Source organism: Rhea pennata, chromosome 2 (assembly GCF_028389875.1).
Source record: "Rhea pennata isolate bPtePen1 chromosome 2, bPtePen1.pri, whole genome shotgun sequence".
Taxonomy (NCBI): Eukaryota; Metazoa; Chordata; class Aves; order Rheiformes; family Rheidae; genus Rhea; species Rhea pennata.
In genome coordinates this window covers 62,657,808-62,680,987 of record NC_084664.1, presented here as the reverse complement: position 1 = coordinate 62,680,987, position 23,180 = coordinate 62,657,808, and the positions used below count along the sequence as shown (strand labels likewise).

The 23,180-nt window shown below is 35.5% G+C and overlaps 1 protein-coding gene across 1 annotated transcript in view; it reads right to left on the bottom strand.

Moving 5' to 3' along the window:
- Positions 1–23,180, bottom strand: part of ABCA13 (ATP binding cassette subfamily A member 13) — a 200,976-nt gene that overhangs the window by 48,288 nt on the left and 129,508 nt on the right. Inside the window, exons 39-43 of the mRNA XM_062567937.1 lie at positions 23,053–23,171; positions 22,378–22,465; positions 15,714–15,822; positions 4,145–4,199; positions 3,307–3,484 (exon numbers count right to left, since the gene is read on the bottom strand). Of these exons, the coding sequence (XP_062423921.1) occupies positions 3,307–3,484; positions 4,145–4,199; positions 15,714–15,822; positions 22,378–22,465; positions 23,053–23,171 (549 nt within the window). The remainder of the gene's footprint in view (positions 1–3,306; positions 3,485–4,144; positions 4,200–15,713; positions 15,823–22,377; positions 22,466–23,052; positions 23,172–23,180) is intronic.

Sequence of the window (23,180 nt, the reverse complement as noted above, 5' to 3'; positions counted from 1 at the left end):
TAGGACCCAGGAGCAGTACTTTTCAACGATTTGTGCTTCAGCTATAGGAGAATATTAAGGATACAATTTCAAAAGAGACTTTAATGACAGACAATGCATACAGATGAAGCAAATGACAACTTCTAATAGGAACAAAGTATTTAGAAGAGACATAGCCACCAGGCAACAGGGTTAACATTTGAGTAATAGTCTCCCAGTATAATATTAGCAAACTAATTAGTAGTGGGGGATGCGATTGGTATAGGGGATTCACATCCAAGCACTCAGGAGAACTGGGTTCTGCTTTCATCTAACAGCTGCATGATATGAAAGTCCTGCTCTTGGCTCCTTTCTCACTGTCTACCTGCTTCGTGTATTAAAACCGAGCTCTATGGGGCTGTGACTTTCTGTGCGAGATGCAACATCTAACTTTCTCCTAATGTAAAAAGTAACAAATGACTATTAATCAAGGTCTGTTTAATATTCAGAGTATAAAAAAAACAGTATTCTAACTGCTAAAATCAGACTTTCATACTGAAGCACAATGCAAACATCCTCAGACTTAAAACAGAGAGCATTACTTCTTTGTCAATATGAAAAGTCTTTTTTTCTTTTCTTTTCTTTCTTTTTCTTTTTTTTCTTTCTTTTTTTTTTTTTTTAAGATTTAAGAGGACAAATGTAATATTTTGATCTCATTCATGATCTACCTTATTCAGTACCATATATAAATATCATACCACAGCATTTCACAGATTCTGATTTCAGTCATTCTGGAGCTTTTCAAAAAACAGACAGTGGAGGAGACACAAAGCATCTAAGTCGTGATACATTTCAACAGACCTGGGACTTTTCTCTAAAAATAAATATATAAGTTCTCACATTAAATTCTGTTAAAAATCTCACCTGAAAGAACAGTATGTTATAAAAGCTTGGGATGCACAAAATAGAAATGCCAACATAAAAGTTTAATTTTGCCCCACAGTGACACAAGATTAACCTATAGAAAGCAACTTTCTTATGAAATTTATAGTTTTTATTTGAGTAACATAGTAATGAATGCTATTCACATGCATAAATACACCAAGAACAGCCAGATTCTCAAGACAGCAGTTTCATCTAATACATTTGCAGTCTAGTAAAGATTACATTACAAATACTACTAGACACAACCTGTAACACTTGATGTGTGGATATTTAACAGTTTCTATATTCATCTGTTCAATGTCCCTAAGTGATCTTCAGCACAATTAGCATTTAAAGCAGTGTCTGTTCTTTCTCAGATCATGATTGATCATGCAGCACAATGTTGAATTTGTGAGAACATTTTCAAAGGAAGAGATTGACAGAAAATAACAAGGAGTTGACTTTGCTGCACAAGGAGAAGCTGAATGATGGAGGACTAAGTTTTTACTGAGGCCTGCTGAAACAGCAGCAAGTGGAATACAAAGATTGACTGCCTAAGCAAATAGCTTCTAGATAAATGTTCTCTTACTCCAAGCTTCCTCAAGTGTAGAAGTCCTGATTTCAAGCATGGATAGGTGAAGCTCTAATATTTCAGATTTAGAAAAGTTTGAGGAAGAACAGGATGTTGTGAAAATCTCTGTTCCTGGCAAGAAAGTTCACCTAGGCTTCTATATTGCCTAGGCTAGAGCCCAGTTTAGCATGCAAACAAGATGCAGAAGATTTGTGCCCCTCTCCTGTGGCCAGGAATCTATGTGTTACTTTGCAATAACCACGTGTTCACTACTGCCTCTGACAACAATCTCCCAAACCAAAATGCCATCTTTTTAAAGAGTTCCTACAACTAAAAACAGTTATTAAGTAAACTATCAGCACGCAGAACCTGAGTTCTCTATGAATGAGAACTTTATACCTTTCCTAGAAGTAGACGGCCTAACTCCAATTTCCTGCAAACGCTCACACAGATATAGCAAGCCTCATCACAAGTGAATTATACAAAAGTCTTTCAGGAAGTGACATACACATATACGTTATATATATATTATAGAAAATTTTTGTAGTTCAGTTTTTAAAGAATCACCTTTGCAAAAGATATCAGAAGAAAGTTCATGGAATCCATGTGTAATGGGAACCCTCTGATCCATTTATATAGCTGATGAAAAATCTGCAACTGCAATTAGCCAGTTGAGAAAGTTGACTATTTCGCCAACTTTTCTTATTGGCCTGAACAGAGAACAATTTCTTGGGCTTGAAGAAAGCAAGAAAAAGAAAAAAAAATCCTACTTCAGTAATCATTTAACTACGATGGCTTAAATGTGACTTGGCAGTTAGTTTTAACTGGCAATAGTGTCTTTGTGTTTGGTTAAAAGAGTTTAGGGAAAAAACATTTTTCCTCATATTTTCAAAGGAAGAGAAGATTTTCAAGTCTTTTTACTAGTTTGTGAAGTGCATACAGACAATACTATTTTGTAATGCCAAAAATGATAAAAAAATTACTTTGAGAAAAATATTTTTTCACAACAGAGACTTTGCCTATTTCTGATTCAGGGGATTCTGTGCATATGAATTCATAAATACTATGCTCCACTGTCTTTCTCGCCAGAACAAACTCTTTTCAGTTGTCCCATGTGACAGGACAAGAGGCAATGGGCAGAAATTGAAGCACAGGAAGTTCCGCCTGACCGTGAGGGGGAATTTCTTCCCTGTGAGAGTGATGGGGCACTGGACCAGGTTGCCCCGAGAGGTTGTGGAGTCTCCTTCTCTGGAGATCTTCAAGGCCTGCCTGGCTGCAACCCTGTCTAACATGCTCCAGGTGACCCTGCTAGAGCAGGGGAGTTGGACTAGATAATCTCCAGAGGTCCCTTCCAACCATATCAATTCTATGAACTAGGAGGCACCAGTTATGAGTTTGTCTCATATCATCCTCAAACGGACAGTCCGTAAAGCAACCGTCAAGTATCTTCAGGCTTCTTCCATAATCTTAGAGGCCTCACCAATGGCAAGTCAAAACAGTGAAACACCTTCTATGAATTGCTACACAGAAAAATCTCTATGGTGCTTAGTCAGCTTCCCTTTATTTGTAAAACAATGTAGGTGCCTAAAGCTAGCATACCCTTTACCATTTTAAAATTCAGCTTTGAAAAACACAGGAAACAATCTCCATCTTTCCATCTTACAGAATTTTGTCTCACAGTACAAACATGGGAATAGTGCCCAGTTATTGTTAACATGTGACAGCCAAAAGCTATCCCTCTACATGCTTCAAATTTAATTCACATGTTTTGTGACCACATCTCCTTTTGCTAAGTTGTATCCAACCAGTCAAGAGGTCACATCCAGACACATGCTGCCCCACATGGTACATACCATATCACAGAAGAAGTTCGCAAGCCAGTAGGTTTTGTATCCAAGGCCTGTGATGTGCTGCAAGCGTTTTGCACCGGATACTCTGTCTTTCACTACTGCACTTCCAATGGATGCGGTAAGGATAGAGAAACCCAACATGATACACAGCGCTACCCCACACTGACGAACATTCTCCATTCTAAAGCAAAATGGTATAATGGAAACACAATGAAAAAAAAAAAAAAAAAAGTCCTACTCTTCATCAGAAAAACCATTATTTTCCTGAACAAATACATAATAATTATCTGTTCATGCAATATAGGTATTGCCTAAGGAAGACAATAAATGTTTGGACCTCAATCCTGTATGCAAACACTATGTTTGTACACTCTCAACATCTCACTTGAGAACTGAAATAAGATAATGTCTTAATTTACAAGACTATACACAAGTTACAGGACACAGTCTGTGTTTCAAGCTATGAATATTAAAGTGAATATTAAAGTGAAGGTTTTGCCACTATTTCCCCCTTTACAGCAAGTTAATGTTTAGAAACATGCCATTCATTTCTAACAGTTAATCCACTTGAGAATGCCCTGCTCACAAATACTTTTAAAGTGTAGACAGTAGTCTACGTAAGCGTAGTTCAGTATTTTTCTCTACAAAATAAAATAAACGTATCTGATATAAACAGTATATTAGACATATAAACAGCGGACTGAAGAAAATACTTCATTGATTGTAATTCAACTGTGCATCTCAAGTTATTACATCTACTGCATGCAACATATATGCTTATTAAATGAAGTTTGCACTGTGCTCACTGCAGCTCTTTTGTATATTTTAAGAGTTTGCTCACATTTTGTCCTCATCCAGGAAGGCTCCCCCATAGGGCTGGCTGTAAAGTGTAATCCCTAAGAAATGGAAATGAAGAAAAAAAAAAAAGAAAGAAAGAAAGAAAAAAAGCTTAGTTAATAAATATTACATCAAGGCTTTAAGTTCTAGAGCACATAGCCTTTGAAATTCACAGGACAGTTTGTCTGTTTCTGGATTTCCATGAACACAAAACCGGTCCTGAAACAAATCAGGTAAAGCAAGCAAAGCTGGAGCAGAAATTATGAAAAACAAAGTGGAACAAGAAAAAAAGAAAGGTGGAGGAAAAAAAGGAGGAGGAGGAGAAAGAGAAGCAAAGCAAGACAAATTTGGGGGCAGGAGTAAGAACCAAAAGCAAAAGAATTGCAGCTATCTTGCTTTTGCAGCACTATTAACAGGAAACGATGCTCCAGCCAAGGTATCACCTTGCAAACTGTGCACTGGAACATAGCCTACTTCGAAGCAGCGCACGCAAGATTGTCCTATTGCCTTTACAAGTATCCCTCCATGAGGATGATGGGCAACTGAACAGACTCTGGACATGCAAGTTGCATTATCTGTTTCCAGCACCAGGATTAAGCTCCAAATTGCCTCTCCCTTGTTTATAAATTATAAAAATATGAAGATAGTATGTTTTTAAGATATATTTTTCTTCCTCTTCCTTCAATGAGAGATGGCATTTACATTGCTCCATAGGTTTGATTGGGTGAGAACACAAATTTGAGCTTATGAGTCAAACTGAAGACTTTGCCTGTAAACCACCAAAGACATCACAGATTTACATTTGACAGAATTTAGTTCCTTTCCTGTACTATTCTTTAAAATAATTTACAATAAACAATCATCTGAATATTTATGTCACATAAATATTATTTCACAACTAGAAAATTCTGTTTTGTTCTTTTTTGGGCTAATTTGGGGTCTCTTGGGCTAATTTATAAACAAAGAAAAGCCAGAAGCATTATAAGGTGTATTCCCATTTGGAACAAATTCACAGTTTTAAGATCGGGGTTTTTTTACCATTTTCATAGGAGAACAAAAAAGCTTTAGCTTTTGACTTAGTATTGATCAAATCAGAATAATTATAAAAATAACTACTTTTGATACATGAATATGAGACTAAATTGGCTCACAATATTATGAAATTTAGTTTCTTTATGCTTTGGATTTACTATTGCTCCAAAGTATTATGTTTCTAATACAAAAATCATTACATTAAGTCTTAGGCATCCGCACTCAAGATAGAACCTGGACTGGTGCTGGGAAGTGAACAGACACCTAACAACATGCTGCTTTATGTCATATAAATAATGCCATATAAAATATGACATTATTATTAACTAAGAATAGATATATCTCTTTCCCGTTTTTTTTTCCTCAGGTTCACAGAATAAAGTGTTAGTTTCTCTTCCATTTTATATCTTCCTGTCCACACCAGCTGTAGCCTTTTGGGAGAACACTGAGGGAAATTTTTAATAGCCCTAAGCTGAATCAGTTTCTGAAACACTGGTCTCATCCATCATCTTATTGTGGTCGTGAGCTACAGAGATCATCCACCCAACACCTAAGTGACCCTTTTTCTTGCTGAAACCTCATTATATAAGATGAATGAAAAGGCTAAATCCTTAATGAGCAGCTGAAAGAGCTCACCTACCAAGCTGTCTAACCAAATAAAATCTGCTGTTGAATGATTTCTAGAGCCTGGATGCACTAAAAGCTAATGAATAATTACAAGCAGTAGTTGCTTTTCTGCCTTTTGAACTGCAGAATTCATAGATTCAACTATGTTATATTTTGTTACCTGCATCACAGAAGAAATCTAACATAGAATCTAAGGTAGTATTTGTTCATGTATCTAATCTTCTTGAGTAAGGAAGGCTGCTATTGAAACTTGGTATTTTATCAGTGCTAAAGATATAATTATTGATTGCACATGGCTGATATTTTGCAGAGAAAAACTAGCTAAAATATCAGAACAGGCAAAAACATACACCTTACAGACTGAAACTATAGGGCTTTAAATCAAAAATATATCCTATTTGGAAGGCTGAGAAAAATCCTGAGTGGGCTCTGCATTCTCATGCTTGTTTCGAACTGAACTCCAGAATTGAACAGGGTCTCTGGAATATAATGCGCTGCAAAACTGAGCAAAAAAAAGGGTTTCCATTTTTGTTTTAAGAAAATGAAAAAAAAATAGGGTGCTGTCAATGCAGGAGTTGCTGTCCAATTGGTTTTCAAATTGTTCCTGACTTATTTTTGTTGTCTATTTACCTGAGAGTTGTGCCAACTAATAAGGTAACACTAACCGGAAATTCATATAGCATTATCAAACCAGCACTATCCAATTATGGTATCTTTAATGTAAGTCTCTGTTGTTCCCTCCCCCCCAAACCCAAAATAAAAATCCATCTTAATGGCAGCTATAATCTTTCCAGGATCTTTGACAAAATGAATTGTTAGCAGCTTCAGATGAACTCTGGAGGGTACCACTTACGTGAATATCCTGTGTCATATCTAGTTAGAGCCAAATTTCATCAAGATAAAATTCATCGTTATTCTAGTAAAGGATTCAATCAGACCAAATACACCTATATTTTTATTTTCACTCCTTAAAGTTTTCATTCCTCATCTTTAAGTCAAAAAAAATAAAAATACCTCTAAATCACTGTGCAGTTAAAAGCTGAAAAATACAGGATTATAGTTAAAAGCTGTACACTGAGGCCAAAAGGTAGTTAAATCAAAAGGAGATTCAAATCAACAAGGTTGATTAATCACTAGAGATATACATGCTGTCTGTAGAAGTCTTTCATGTCATTTTTCTAGACAGACCGTTTAAAGTTTTCTTTTCTTTCACACCATTACTTTACCATTTCACTACAGCTACTCCTGGTTCTGAAGCAAAAACAGGCATATCAGGGAAACTTATTCCCCCCCCACCCCCCATCAGAATTATGTATTAGCTGAAATTGCAATTATTTAAGGAAAAAGTACATTGTAGAAAGAGGTTGATCCCCAGAAATTGTAAGCTTTTCTGCTGATGGAATAGGCATGTGCATACTAGAACAGCGTCTTTACTTCATATCTATAGGATCCTATTGAATTAGAAATGAATTGTCAAAAATAGAATGAAACCAGACCTTCACCCTACACACAAACTGAAACCAATTTGAACTTATTTTTAAATCTGGCTGGAAAGAAAGAAAGAAGAAAAAATGCTGATTTGCAGACTTTTAATCTAAAATAAAAGTTTTGAAAAATGGGAATTCTGATAACTTCAGAAGCACTAAAACAAAAAGTTATTAACATGAAATGTGCTTTTTGGAGCTACTGGTGTTTAGTTAAGTTGACAACTAGCATCAGTTGGGCTTCCAGGTCCCTCTTTTATATCCCTTCCAATTACAGAGGAGCTTCCCAGAATTGTCAAGATCTTGCCTTCATGGCCAAGAATTTGAATGCTCTAACCAAGCTGTCTTCCTCCAAGCTTCAGATGATGAAAATCCTGTGAGTAAAATTGCTCCAACATGAGGGCTAACAACTCTAAGAGTATCTTTCATGAACAGAGTATGACAAGACTTGCAGATCTCCAGGTCCAAGGTAGACCTGCTAAATCACCTCCCTTTTTGCAGAACTGTGAGACATGTAAGCCTGTCATGAGAACTGTGAGCTGTTCTCAGGTAAAGAATTACATCCCAGAAGTGCCCAAAGTTGGGGCAGTATGCCGGAAATTCAGGAAGGTTCTTCACTGTATTCCATGAAATAATCTAGGCTAATCTGAACTATATCCATTACTCTGTGTGGCCTTTCCCAGCTTTGACTGAAGAATTTCACCCAACCTCTGCCTATTTTGAAGTAATATTTTAAAAAAAAAATAAATAAAATAGGATTAACACCGCTGAAAAGTACTTCAATTTTTTATAAATGTCTTATTTCAATGCCTTGCTTTTAAGTAGGCAGTAGGTCAAATCAGGGTCCACTCTCGAGCTCACCTACAACAGAAGTAAACTGCTTGCTGAATTCAGAGAGAATAAGCACAAGCAGAGAGTGACCTATGTAATGCTTGCACAATTGCTTGTGAAAATTAATTCACGCTCAATTACACAGGTTTGGGAAATTTTACTTTTTGAGAACTTAGTTAATTACTATTTTTTTTTAATATAGGAAAAGATCATCTATGCTGATGAAACCTTTTCAAAAGACTCATAGGGAATTAAATGTGCAAGACATAACTGAGACAAAAATGACTTCAAAACATGCTACAAAGAATAACTTATGTTCAGAAGCATTTGATGTGCCTGGAAGTAGCTGCTCTCCTCAAACCATCATGGCCTGTATTTACTAAAGGCACAGATGCCCCAAGAGGAAACTAACAAAATTTACAGATTATTAGATTGCTACTACACAAAAAGTAGCAGCAACAGCCCCATACATGGAAATACACTGTTATATCTCTATAGTAAAGAATAAACAGAGGCTGTGAAAGAGATAATTGCCAGGAAAAAGATACAAAACTGATCAAAAAGCAAACTGCATTGCATTAATGTCTTTCTGTGGAATTATCCAAAGAATTCCGCTTCTCAAAAGTCATAACCATAACCAGTCAAAAGCCATTCAAATGGTACAGATGAAACAAAGAATTGCATTCTTGAAAACTAACACATACAACAGAAGAAACTTCATTTGATGAAATTTCATTTAATCAAAGAATGTTCTTGTTAAGCTCAGTTCAGTTCTGTGTTGAAATTCCAAATCCTAGCAAAGTACTAATATATGTAACGCTTACCTTTCCATTCATTATTTCTTCAATTTTTCTGGAGTTTTGCTACATTTTTTAGTATAATGACTTCTTTTTCTCCTCCCTCATTATCCAAAAATGGATGGTGAATTTACATAAAGCAAACACACTGGCTCATAATCTACTGGAAAAAAAGTTCCCTTGAATTTAAGGAGGAGAAAATGATAAAATATCATCCTATAGCAAAGTAAGCCAACACAGTTGGTATACGCTATTTGCTAGTAGATGTATTTTTTTAATTAAAAGGTCCTTTGGTACACTTCTATAATCTGTTTCTTCCTCAGTTTCTCCTTCTAATGACTTAGACTCACTGTCTTTACATACATATCTGTTCCAATACAGCTGCTAGTATGAGGTAAAAATCACTTATTAGTTGCTTTCCTGCCCTTATGTACCTTTTTATTATGAAGTTGCTACAACGATGTTCATTTAATTGAAATCCAAACACAACCTTTAAGGATTTGTTTTTAAAAAAAATCTTCAAGTGTAGATGATAATTCAAAACTAAGAATGTAAATGACAGATAAACCAAGAAGTTGTAAACAACAAAGCACCTGTTAAACAGATGCATGTGCTGTTTATGCTACAGTTTTTTGAGCATTTTATTTGCAAGACTTATGTGAACAGCCTTCACAGCATATTTTACTAAATCAGCCTTCACAATAGAAAAACAAATGCAATATGATTCAGCTGTAACTCTGCTCCTTTTCATAGATTTCTTAATGTAAAATGAAACCTTCCACATCTACATTACCAGCACCATTACGTACTCCTGACTTACTGCAACCAGAATGTTTCTAATTGCCCTATAATAACCTTCTGGGTACATCCTTCACAGCGAGTTGGTCACATTATTTTTATAGGCCTGGACTAAAAATTGTTACAGCTAACAATTCCAAAGCCCTGCATAAAGAAATTTAAAGCAAGAAAATTTGTGCCATGGAGCTCCTTGTACTATATCAGGGTTTTAGTATTATATTCAGAGAATAACACCATGATGCCAAGACTTCTTTAGATCTGTTAATCTTCTTTAAAATAAAAATGAAACACTTGAGAAACAAGTACCACCATTTCATTGATCAGAGAAATTAAGAAACATGATTGTATACATGTTAATTCATATGTGGTGTCAGTTCACATAAGTATTGGTCTGGAAGGGAATGAAGCAAGATGTCAATCCCCATACAGACAGCACAAGCTGCATGTTTTGGTAGAACATGATTACAAATTTGGAAATACAAAAGGGTCTGTAAGCCTCTTTCTGTTCGCTCTTGGTATCACAGGTAGAAGGTGGTAGCCACGGGTGGAAAGTTCCAAAGATTTTATTTATTTATTTATTTTAGTTTCAGAAAATTCCTTTCCTTTCCTTTCTTTCCTCTACTGTTTTTCCTACACAGTTCACTACAATGATATTCCTATGGTCTTTTATTTATTTATTTAAAAAGAAAAAGGTTCACAGTTGGCATTCCTTGTATTGTCCAGTGAAAGACTTAACTTTACACAGCTGAGGAACAAAAGAGTATAATCATTTATTTATTTATTTATTTATTTTACTAGTCCTGGAATCCACATTATTAAGGAGGAAAGATGGGAGGGGTATAACACTTCAATAGTTTTTTCTCCTTACTTGTCAAATAGAATATATTATTATAATTGCAAAAGAATTATGGAGCGAAATATTAGTAAGACATTCCTGGAAACTGTCCATTGATGACAGAAACAAGCACTGACTTGCTGAATGTTCTATTGCCATCATATTTTCTACTTCCTACCATGGAAAGTTTAGAGAATTACATTGTTTTGTCTAAAAAGATATATTTATATACTAAATTTATCCGATTTGAAAAAAAAACAGAAACAAACAAAAATACAACTTGATAATCTCTACAAGTTTTTCCTTGACAGTTTCCTAACTCAGAACATCTTGATGAATGATTGTATCCAGAAATAATGTGGTTGCTAGACCACACTGCACAAATGAGCATCGTTCAGTAACATAGCATCGTTCCTGGTATAAACCAAAAATAATGGATAATCCAAAGCGGCCAAAATTCACACTCTTACAATTGTATAGGCACTTTTTTTTTTTTGAGCTTTATTAGAGAGTTGGTCCAAAATATGTGTTGCCATAGCTAATGTATAAACTATTAGTAAAAATAATCTGTATTGTACATTTGTGAACAGAAATTTGGATTACATTTGAACTGGGTCAGCCTGAAAGCTCTTCGTCCTGTTATACTAGTCATTAGGAAGTGCCAAGGGAAAAGAGCAAGAATGAAACAAATATAATTACGCTTCTATAGAATATTCTCCCAGTTTCCAAAATATTGCATTCAAGAAGTTCATGAGTCTGAGGTTGTGCTATTGTGCTTCATATCTCTTCTTTGTTTTTTCTTCCTCCATCAATTTCCCCAGTTAGCCTTTAAACCCATGGAGACCTTTAACATCTACAGCATCCTGCAGCCTAGGAGCTCCACTGCTTAACTATATATTGCATGAAAAACCACTTCCCATTTCGGAGCTTTGCTTTTGCCCTATCTGGGTGCAACTTCCCATGTTTCTACGCCCTACCATGTAACCACACACTTCAAAATCAGCGGCTTTGCAGCAGGAGTGAGGAGGACAGTGATACAAACCAGGTGGTACTTGTTCTGCAGACAGTAGATGGAGATACAAGAGAAGAGCGCTGAGGGTCTTCATTTTTGAATGCCGTTGTCTATAGGCTAAGCAGAGTTGTCCCCAAGTACCTTCTGTGGGATGTTTCATGTCTGTCTGTCTGAGCCTGACTCTTATCATGTCTTCAAAGTATCTCCTTTCTGTTCTGTGGCATGCTGAGTCTGTAGTACTTGGATCTGTATTATTTGACCTATACTGCTAATCATAAACACCGTAACTGATTTGAACAGATTTGAATGGAAGACCAGTCTAGTTTCCTTATGAATGAAAGCATACAAACATTTTGTTCCAAATTAGAATAAAAAAGATTGTATTTGTAACAAAAATGGCGATAGGTTGTTATAACTCTTGGTTTTTTAATAGGCTTTTGTGTGACTTAAAAATTTATGAGGAGGTATTTCTGTCCGTGTATAACAAAGTATTGCTATTTACTAAAAATTACAGCTTTTATTTTATGGAGCACTTCACAAGCAGCACCTCATTAATGATTTATATTTTATCTTTCTCCAACTAACCAGACAGAGAAAAAAAAAATCTCTACTAAACAGCATTTTACAGGTTCCTTTGAAAAGGACGTTTAAAATTGCAATTTGCAAAACGATCAAGAGACTATAAAGCCACCTTCTACCAAATGTCAGCTGAAACTGGGTCTCTTGATCCCTTAGGCTTTTTTTAAGAACTAGATCTGAAATGAATGAGAAAGCCATATGAACCCTTAAATGAGCCCTTAGCATGAAAGGTTTTTTTTTTTTTTTTTTTTTTTTTTTAATAATATTTCAATAAAAGTACTGAGATGAGGCAACTACTTCACACAAAGCCTTTTTATATTGATGCATTTCTGTTCTTTGAACAATGGTGTAAAAACTCCTTTTTTAAAAAACCTCTGGGCATTATAGATATCTAATTCAGGTGACAACCACTCCTTTTTTCTTTATATAGTCTTAACTTAAGAGATAGGCAATATTCCTTTCCATGTATTCCAGCACGCTTAACATATATTGATGCAACTGTGTACAAGTAAATGTGAAAAATGACACAGCTTTACTTGATCAGCATTTCTATCTCAAGCTTTAGTCAAAATGTTGCCTTTTACTTTATTCTTCTTACTTTTTTCCTTTTTTTTCCACAATTACTTTACCTAATTCTGAAATGCAGCATTTCAGAGACTTAACAATATATAAATGTCATACACATAGGCTTAGAAACCAACCAGAACTGAAGAGTTTTGCCAAAAAAACAGCACATCTTGCCTTCTCTACTGAATTTTCTTTCATCTATCAGTAACTTTTACCATTTAACAGATTCATTTCCATGATTTGTCACTGGATTTATAACTTGCAGTAAGTATCAGCCAATAGTACTGCCTTATTAAACTAGTTAGGAAACAAAATGTACTTAATTTCCTTTCCAGTAGCACAGACAAGTTAATTCTTTCCACAACAGAGAAAGACTTGCATAATGCTAGAGGTGGCTATCTACATGGTACTGAAGCCGAGTCATTTTCAAATGACAAGTATTCCTGCTGCACCAAAACAGATATCAGATCCATTAACTATGACAAACTTTTAGAACTTAATCTGGTCAATTCCTGTTCATGTATTTACAGGCACCTCCAGCTGACATACAGAGTTTTTCTTCAAAAACCACCCCACTCTGATTCCTTCTCTATGTTAAAGAAACATACAAAAAACATTTTGACTTTCCAAACATCCTCAAAGACAAGCTTACTTATAGTTCCAAGTAAAGGGGAAAAAAATAAATCTCACCACTAGCAAACAGAGGATTTCCATTGCTGCTAACGTTGTTGGACCATGATAAAAGAGAAGTCTTTATGATTCACTAAATAGCTATCTCTAGCTGTCCAAAAGCATATACGTGCTCAGTAAGATCAAGAGTCAGGCTACAGTAACTTGGAATGACAAAAGGGGGGGGGGAATCTTATTTTTTTCACTGTTTGTTTGATCAGATGCAAACCTCAGGACATAACTCAACATAAGGTAGCATATGCCCTTCCTATCCTCAGGTACTTCTTTCTTCAAATTCTCATAAAAATACGCAACTCTCAAGTTTTTCTTCCCTGTAACCTCCTAACTGAAGAAAGGCCATTAGAAAAGACCCATTACCTTCCTCACCAGCTCTTATTACACAGATGGTAATACTCTATCCTAATGAAGAAGTCTCCTGTAGTAAAGCAAGATCCCCTTCTCCTTGAGGAAGATTTTGTCCTCACACTGCCTTTTCAACAGACAAGCTATTTATATCACTTAAAAGTAATTCAGCATCCTCACAGCAGTTTTCAATAAGATGCTACAAAAACAAACAAAAAAAAATAGAAAAGCCCTCAAAGATCTCAAACTTGAAATACAATATGCATGACCACTACTTTACAGGACTGCATGAACCTTTTAATAAAACTTGGCTTCTTTCTCTTTCTAGGATTTTCCTGTCAGATCCCTCTCCACTAGGTCTTGAAAGTGTGATCAATCCATGTTTATTGCACCTCTTCAATGAAGATGCACAAAAGTAAACTGTTCGCTATTTCATAAAATCTATTTTTGCCCAAGGTATTCTGCCAGTAGATTACATAAACAGGCCACAGCTGAGGTGATAGTCAGACACTTCAACTATTTACCAAGCATTGTTTTGGTTATTTTTCTTCTTTGTCATGCAAAAGTAAAATAATAATAATAAAAAGAATCTCCATGACAGATACAAAGGGTCCTTAAATGTTTTGATTCCTGAATGGGATATCTAGTGCTACAGAAAACAAGCCAGCATCAGTATTTTTCATCAAGCACAGGGAAACTTTCTTAAAAATTGATTTTTAAAAAAGTCTCATTGAAATAACTGAGTTCACTGAAACCTAACCTTTCTGTAAAAATACATTAGCTTTCATTTGTGCTCATCATTCATTAAAAAAAAATAAAATCTCAGTCATTTTGAAAGCAAATAGAATCATTCCATATTCACTTGACATTCTGAAAGCTTTATTTAAAAATTTCTATTTTCAGATGCTAAAGATTTCTTCCACTTTTTCACTGACTTCTCCCCTCTCTCCTTTCTTTACTATAAATGCATAGGAGTGATGTAAGATCAGATTAACATAAAAATTTGGTCAGGGTGACAGCTCTCCACATTTTCTGCTGTGTTTAGCAAGGACAGGAAAAAGCTTTAAAGTCTTCAACTGAAAACATGAAATTACTTTTTTTGTTTTGCTGACAAAAAAAAACAATGCATAAATCATGTTTTTTTTTTCTCTGCAACACATTTTGCCAGAGGAAGAGAATGGAATCTCTGAACATCATTTCACTCTTACACATAACCATCCTACTACACGATCTTTTTTTTTTAAAAAAAAAAAAAAAAAAAAAGAAAGAAAAACTCTTAAAAACCAGTCATAAGCTGTTTTGAATTTCTCGAAACCAAACTAATTCCTCTTTAATAGAGCATCAGGAATGAAAGAAACCAGAACAAACAGAACTTAGCTTGAACTGTCACACTCAGATGTTAAAATAGTTTTCAACGTCCTAAAAATTCACCTGTTAATAGCCTGTGCTTTGGCTGAAGTCATTACCAAAAACTGTCAGTTTGTTAAATAGGGATTTTAACTAATCCTACATGGTTCAGAAATATCTAAATCAAAGATTTTGGAAATCAAATACATCAGTCTCTCCTTTGGTATATACAGTAGCAACATATACCAGCCACTCCTTTTTCTTGGGAAATGGCATGCTACTAGACATCACATTGCCATGTAATTTTACATGAAATATCTAGGTGCACCCTGGATATTTACATAAGGAGACAGAGCTGCAAACTCATATACTATTGTGCATTAACTAGCCCATTTAAGTAAGCCTAAGCAGCCCTACATTTCACAGGAAGTAATATCCCAACTGATACAAACCAATTTATTTATTCCATAGGAATGTCCTTTGCAAGACAATCATACAGCATAGATAGCGAATTGTAAATTCAAATTTTACTCTGTAATTGCACTGTACCTGCACAACTTATCATATTGTAAATTATTTTTAAAAATCTACTTTTCAAAAGATATGAATAAACACTTAAGAAAGAATATTACCATACTTTCTCCAGTCCACAGCAGGAGGCAAATTCAGCCATAGAATAAAGTTATTTAGTTCATTTAAGTAGGATGGCAGTGAATGGAAACCTTTTTGGTTATACCATACCTGCAAAAGAAAATGGATATTGTAAATCAAAATGGAATGAACACCAGATCTGAAAGCTCCCAAATTTTAAAGAATTGCATAAAGACATCTGAGATGAATGGTCCTGTTTAGACCATTAGAAACCTTTAGAAAAAGGTGACCTAGGCAAAACAATCTTGTAATCTGTCCAGGTCCTTCAGAGTTTAGCAGGTTGTTTTTCACTGCTGGAGATGGTCAGCTATCTTAATTAAAATTGAAATTCTCTGGTTTAATGGAACACACTCTCCCATCCTTTACACACATTTGCTCAGAAAGGAGGAAAAATAATGCAAGAGTAACATTTGCCAATTTAATTGGAAACAGAGATCAGGAAAACTAGTGTTACAAGTGCAGAACATTAGTTTACGAAATTTCGAAAGGACTTAGATAAGTAATACCTGCAAGCAATTCATAGTATAAAATATCTAGGTCCAGAGTATACTCTAGAAAATGGGGAAAGAAAGAAACAAGGAGGCACCCTTCACATTGCAAGTATGAAACTATTCCATAAAGGACAAAGCCGTGGGTCCGCAAGCAATTATGAGCAGTTTGTTAAGCACAGAAGAAAGAGAACACAAACTTTAAAACAGAGAAGGCTCCAGCTCTAAAGAGCACAGAAAAGTACTTTTGCTGTAGTGCATGTTTTAAACACACTCAAAATCCACACTCGCAGGCCTTAAGTCTCCATATGCTAGAATCAGTGCTAAGAAATAGCCTGATGTGTCCCCAAACTGGATATATTGGGTTCTAAGTTTTGTTTTCCTTTGGGAAATCTATTCCATTTTTATGCTCACTACTGTTAATCACACTGCCTTTGACATTGCGTTATCCATACTGAAAGCAAAGTCAAAGCATTAGGTATGTTTGTTTTTAGTTTTGGTGACACCTTTAAAATCTTCCTTGGTTACTACCCACTCCTCACTGCACAGCAGCCCTTCATCTGCTTTTTTTGTTCATACAGTTGAAGACCTCTTTGCTAGTCGCTAATCTGCATTTTGTCCATTTTAGGGTGATGCTGAGCACATCTCACTTTGTGTCTGCACTCTGAATGATACTGCAAAGCACACATATTTGATCTGGATTTTAAATTACATAGGGACCAATAACTGTCCAAATCAAGCAGTGCAGAGCCTAGCTCAAGATAGCTGCCTAGTATTTAACTCAGTACTTAGAATAATGACTACACTGTAGACAATTTTTAAGATAGGGCTTTCTTACTGCGATTAACATCCTCTTAGGATTTCAGTTGTCCTAAACCCTTTCTGAAAATTATCATCTATACAGTTACATCCTCAAAACTCCCCTAAAGGTTGTTTCCTCTTCATTCAGATGCAAGACCTAAACATTTTTTACACTTTTATCTTCATGTAAGAATATCTGGCCCTCACCATTGCTAGGAGCATTTATTCTCCAACTTATACATGGGATGATAGTATATGCAAAAACAACAGAATTCTTAATAGTATCTCTCTTTAACAACTTCTGTACCAAAACCTGACCATCAGAACCTAAAACAATTCCCTGAAAATATTACTAATGCTCTTTCCCAAGCGTGTTTGAAAAATCTCTTCTCAAAGTGATTTTGACCCAAGCAAACTCTGCTTATCCACAGTAACCAGTCTTACTTCATTCCAGACTAACCTCATTAATGGCAATGCCAGATCATACCACAGCTTCATCTTTGCTTCCTCGGTTGTGCTTGCACTATGGTACTCATGTTCTGTGATATGACTGTTAATCCCATACTCTACCTGATACTCCCTACCATGTTTTTGACATGCCTTTTACAGTACTCAGTTTCAGATTGTGAATAATTCTAGCTTCTTCACATTTTATCCAGGATACTAACAGTAGCATATATTTCACTAACCACTGCAAATAAATTTCTATCAATAACTATATAATTTATCAGACTTTATACATTTTCTTCCTTCTTCATTGACTTGTGGTATTCTTATGAATTGCTATACTTGTTTTTCCTCTCTTTATAAATCAAAAAGAGTTGCAGCATTTCACCCACTGCTTTTCTACTGTTTGTCATTTGAAAGCTCTTTTTAGTCATGGTGTTGTAAACCCTGCCTTAAGAGTCTTCCTTAAGCAAATGCACTCCCAAAATTGAACATCTATCAATACAGACCTCTACCATTTATTGTGCTTCATTAAGCTATGAAGTTTTCTCCTCTATTCTGTGTTACTAAATGAACTCCAAAGAATCAACCAGAAACCCTCACACCACCACAATTTCCAAGCATTTTCATAATCCTAGGATATCCTACAATGATAATACATGTTTCTTCCACAACCCTTTTCATATGCTTCTGGCATAAATCACATTATTAATTTTCTGCATCTGTTCTTCTCATCCAGATGTTCTCTTCCATACACAACTATCTCTTATGAGTATTGGTGTAAATTTCTAAACCACTCTTCTTTATTTCCCCCCTCCCCAATATTTACTTGTGCCTGTTATTGCATTCTCCAGTTCTCCAGCTACAATCTTTACGTGGACACTAGTTCCAGGCTACAACTGTTTTTCCTGATGCATTCTTCTCTATATTTCCCAGCACAAGTGTCTAATCTTCATTTCTATTTCCATCTCTTAATAATGCTTTTCTTCCAATTTGTTTTCCTGGTTACCTATTTCTTTAGGTCTTCACACTGCACTTTGCTGTTAGGAAAGGTCTGCAACATTTTAGTTGTCCATGCAATTCCTTCCCATCTATTCTATATCATGCGTTCAAACATCAATCTGAGTTTCTACCACTGGTTTCTCCTTTGTCTCTCATTTTTAAAACTATCTGCCAAAAGCTCTACTAAGGACTATTTCAAATAAGAACAACTTTGATCACAGACCACAATTCTTGCAAGCACTTTTCCCATTTTCTACTCTGTTCTTTATATTATCTTTACAGCCGCTTCAATATCTCATCAGCATCTTACATCCCACATTTAAAGAAAATAAACAAGTCTCAAACTCTCTCTCTTTAAAAATGAAAATCCTTTGTTTTCCTCCAGTACAGCTCCCCCAAATTACTATATGTACTAGGTTTCCCATTCTTTTATCAACAAGAGAGCTCCTTAAAGAGAGGAACAGAAAGAGTAGTCAAGTATCCAGGAAAAAGTGCAAGTCTTTCCACTTCTGGATAAACCCAGAGCAAAGGAACAAAAAAAATATATGAGCAAAAATAATCAGTCTTTCACCTCCACATACTTCCATTTCTTCTTCTATCTTGTTTGGAAAAATTTGTGCAGAATAGAAAGTTAAGCACACCTAATGAAAATCCATTGCATTTACATTCATTATATTGGAAAAAGACAATTAAAAAAAAAACAATAAAGCAAAATTCTGATGATACATCCACTTTTAACTGAAGCAGGGTAAAGGTCTCAAGTATTCACAGAATACCTTAGAAATATAATAATGTGACCAATATTCAAAAGAATATACAACAAAACACAACAGAGCATTGTATGTAACAATGTATTTCAATATCCTGCACAGTAATTACAATTCTTCATTCAAGCTAAATTATGTAACTGAATCAAATTACTAGGAAATAACTGAACTAAAGCTGGATATTTAATCGCTCATAATCTGGCAAAAAGGAAAGAGAAGTGTCTTTGAGTTGCTCTCTTCAACAGAAGATATATTTAAGCCCTTTTTCTGAAGTCTTGTGGCTTGTTCTAAATTGATTGCAAAGCTAAAATAAAAACCATACAAATATTTAGTTCCAGCTGAAATACTTGGCATATTCTCTATGCACTATGCACACAATATAGGAGGAGGGCAGAAAAAAGATAAGCAATACGAAAAAAACATAGATTAACATAGTTGATTTCGTTTTTTTAATCATCTTCCACCCATAGTTGATAAAATTCCTTCCCCAGACAAAACATTGCTCCTTCCCACATTAGAAATACATAGTGCAAAGATGTGTTTTCCATTGTTCCATACCACCTATACTTATCCCTGTTTCAGAATCGTGTTCGACTGATGTTTTGGCTGACTAACCTACAGCTAATCATGAATATTGAGTGATCAAGAAAAAAAGATGAGAAGGGAGAGAGAAATCCCTGAAGATATCTGGACAAAAGTCATTATGGGGAAGCAGACAGAATGGGTATTTTGACTGCAGTGATGTAGCTTCCTTCAGATACTTTTACTAGCACTGTACAGTAAAGCCTCGAATATCAACCTTTCAGATTAGAGCTTCAAAATGACAGATAAATTGCCATTCATGACTATTTAACTTTCCATATGTTCTTCCTATTTTCAATAATCAAAAAACCCAGCAACTATGATATCATTATGGAATGCTTCTTGCCCATCTTATCAAAAGAAACCAAGGAATATAGAGTCAGGAAGCCTGGAAAAATCAGGAAAAACAAAGTTGAGAACTTGTTGCCATGTAGCAGGAATCAATGTCAGTAGTCAATGCTTTTAATCAGATATGTTTGGCTTATGGTAGATATACGCTCTCTCATGCACGTGCACATACACACTACTCTGTGTATGTAAGTGGAATCTGCAGCACAGTGTCACAGCAGCACAGTGTCATAGCTAAAGTAATAGACCTCTTTCAGAATTTGAATAGGTATTTTTACTTTGAATTGGAGAAACGCAGTTGGCTCTTGCAGTGGAGGAGAGCAACATAAGGATTCAGACATTTTCTAAAATGAAATGAATCGTACAGGATGACTCTTCAGATGCAAATTTCCCATTTTATTTCACAACAGGCTATGTAAATGCTACATTCACTGCCTCATGAACAAGCCTGAAAGGTCAAAGTAAAAGTCTGGTCATTAATTACTGAAAGGTTAATGCAATATTTTGACATTGCATCACTTGAAAGCCACTTCCAGGAGGTAGTTTAGATAACACAGTGCCCTTTATAAATCTACTCTACTATTTTCTTTGGCTCTGAAATACAAAGCTTACTCACTAACAGTGTAACCATAATTTATCCTCCTGCTGATGGCAGGTGGAGCTGTGTGTCAAAGACATTTAAAAAAAGGACCCTCACAAAAACCACAGTGCAGGCATGTCAAAACAAGTGTCTAAAATGATTAAAGATACATAGGACAAAAACAGTAGTCAGAAAAATACATCTTAGTGCAATCCTCTAGGACTTCAAATTCCTAATTAAGAATTGATGGAATTGGAGTTCAAAGAAAACTGGGTACAGAGGGTGAATGATCTAAATGAAAATATATATGAGTTGATAGGTAGATTTTTAAACAAAACTACTATGGAAAAGGCATTGCAAACAGTCAGCATTTTTGCAAAATTAGAAATGAAATGATGTGGCAAAGATTGGAGAATATCTACATCTTGTATTTTGGGATAGAGCTTAGCTAGGTTGTTCTTTCTCTTACTCATTTGTAAGAGCAAATAAAACCTAGTTTCTATTCAAAAAAAATGTTAAAAGAAAAATTATGTCTCTCATGTTCTGACCTATAATGCAGAAAGTCCAGCTTTTTTAAAATGAAATCTACCTCTTAACATATCTGCTTCAGCTCAGATACAAAAATAGAGACAACTCACTGAGATTCCTCAACACTCTTTGGAGACTGCTGTTCCTCTCCTTGTTACTGGTCTACATTTGCATAGACATCAAAAGAACCTTTCAGGCATTCCTAAGGAAAAAGATCTCCTGCACTGTTAATTCCCTTTCAGCCTTTAGATCCCATACCAAGTTTTCACAGTATGAAAATACTGTATCTTTCCCATGTGTCTCAAAAGGCCTCAAGAAATGGCTCCTGCTTTGAGAGTTGCACTTAGACCAATCGCTCTGTTCCTGTCTCTCAGGGGCAGCTCCAGACAGAAGATGGGGGCTGAATGGCAGTGTAAGACAGTACAATCTGCTATCAGAAGAGACTCAGATGTCAAAATCTGTCCTATCGGACAATTTCAGCAAGTTACACTCCTGTTTCTCTAGGGAAAAAAAAGGGAATAATAGTTGCTTATGTTTGAAAAGTGGATTACAAATGCAGGGTGGTATATTTCCTATGCAGAAGTAGACACTCCTAAAACCTTCATTTTTCTTTTTTAAGCACTCAAATTAAAGAATAGGGGGGAAAAGGGAAGAAAGAAAAATCTAGCAAATATTCCTAGCATTCCTTGCAGAAATGAAATAACAATCAATAACAACTCTTTTTTTAAAAAAGTTCAAAGGACATTTGTCGGTTCTGATACTGAATTTTTGCAGAACACAAAGAATATAAAAGATGATTTGGGCTAACTACTAGCAAAGAAGTTTTAAAGGTGAGCTCAGATTTTAAAGTAGCTTCACAAGAAAAAAGAAATCACAGAAAGCACATCATTAGACTCACTTAAAACTGGATTATTCAGAACACAGGAAAATACTTTAAGAATTATGAACAGAAAAATGAACGGTAAGATCTAGAGGGTTTCTCCCAATTCCTGCCACAAGGATTTTATCTAACAATTTATTATTTGTTAAGCACTGTAAGGTATGGAGCCCAAACAGATAAGTGATACATGCACGCATGCACACACACACACACCCCCCTTACCTTGGCCAGAGGCTTGTATTTGGTGTTATTCGATTTTAGATCTTGAAGTTCAAAGGCTGTCTTCTCTCCAAAAGACCAGCCACCATATCTGACAACATAAGGTAATAGTAAATTACCTGGCTTAAGCTTTGTCTTCCTTAGTAGTCTCTTCTGACAATACAAGTGGAAATATCTATATTAACGTTGATTTATTCCAACTGAAAGTAAAACCGACCCCCTCACAGCTGGTATCAGAGAACACAAAGTCTTGCCAGAGGGTGGGATTGGGTGGGGAGAAAGTGGGAGAACCAGAAGCAAGCAATCAGCCTTATTAGTGCAAAGAAAAGATTAACTTGAGCACAAGCACCAATATTTGACTGTCTCTGAGAAATGGAAACTATATAACTTGTCTTGTGTAGATATGTAAGTTTTTCTGTGAGGTGTTGAAAACACTCATTGCATGGCAAGAGCAGCCAGGCCATGCCTACAGGCAATTATCATGCAACTGTTGGAGGAAACTCTGGGAAGTTACCGTGGGGGAGGCTCCATGTTGTCTTAGCCTGGCTACCCTGATAACAACTAACAGAAAAAGGCAGCTACTCCTCGTAACCCAAGTGATATAGGTCTATGCTTTGGATCAGGAAGGGCAATGTTTTATACACAAAGGATAAATGTATGTTATGTATTTTAAGTTACCTTGGTTTGTTAGAAGGCCTGACTAAATATTCTTCCACAAGGAACCCTGAAAGATTATACAGAATATATCCTTTCTTATTCTTCATATAGGGAGCAGAGACATTGAGACTTGGACACATCTGGAAACA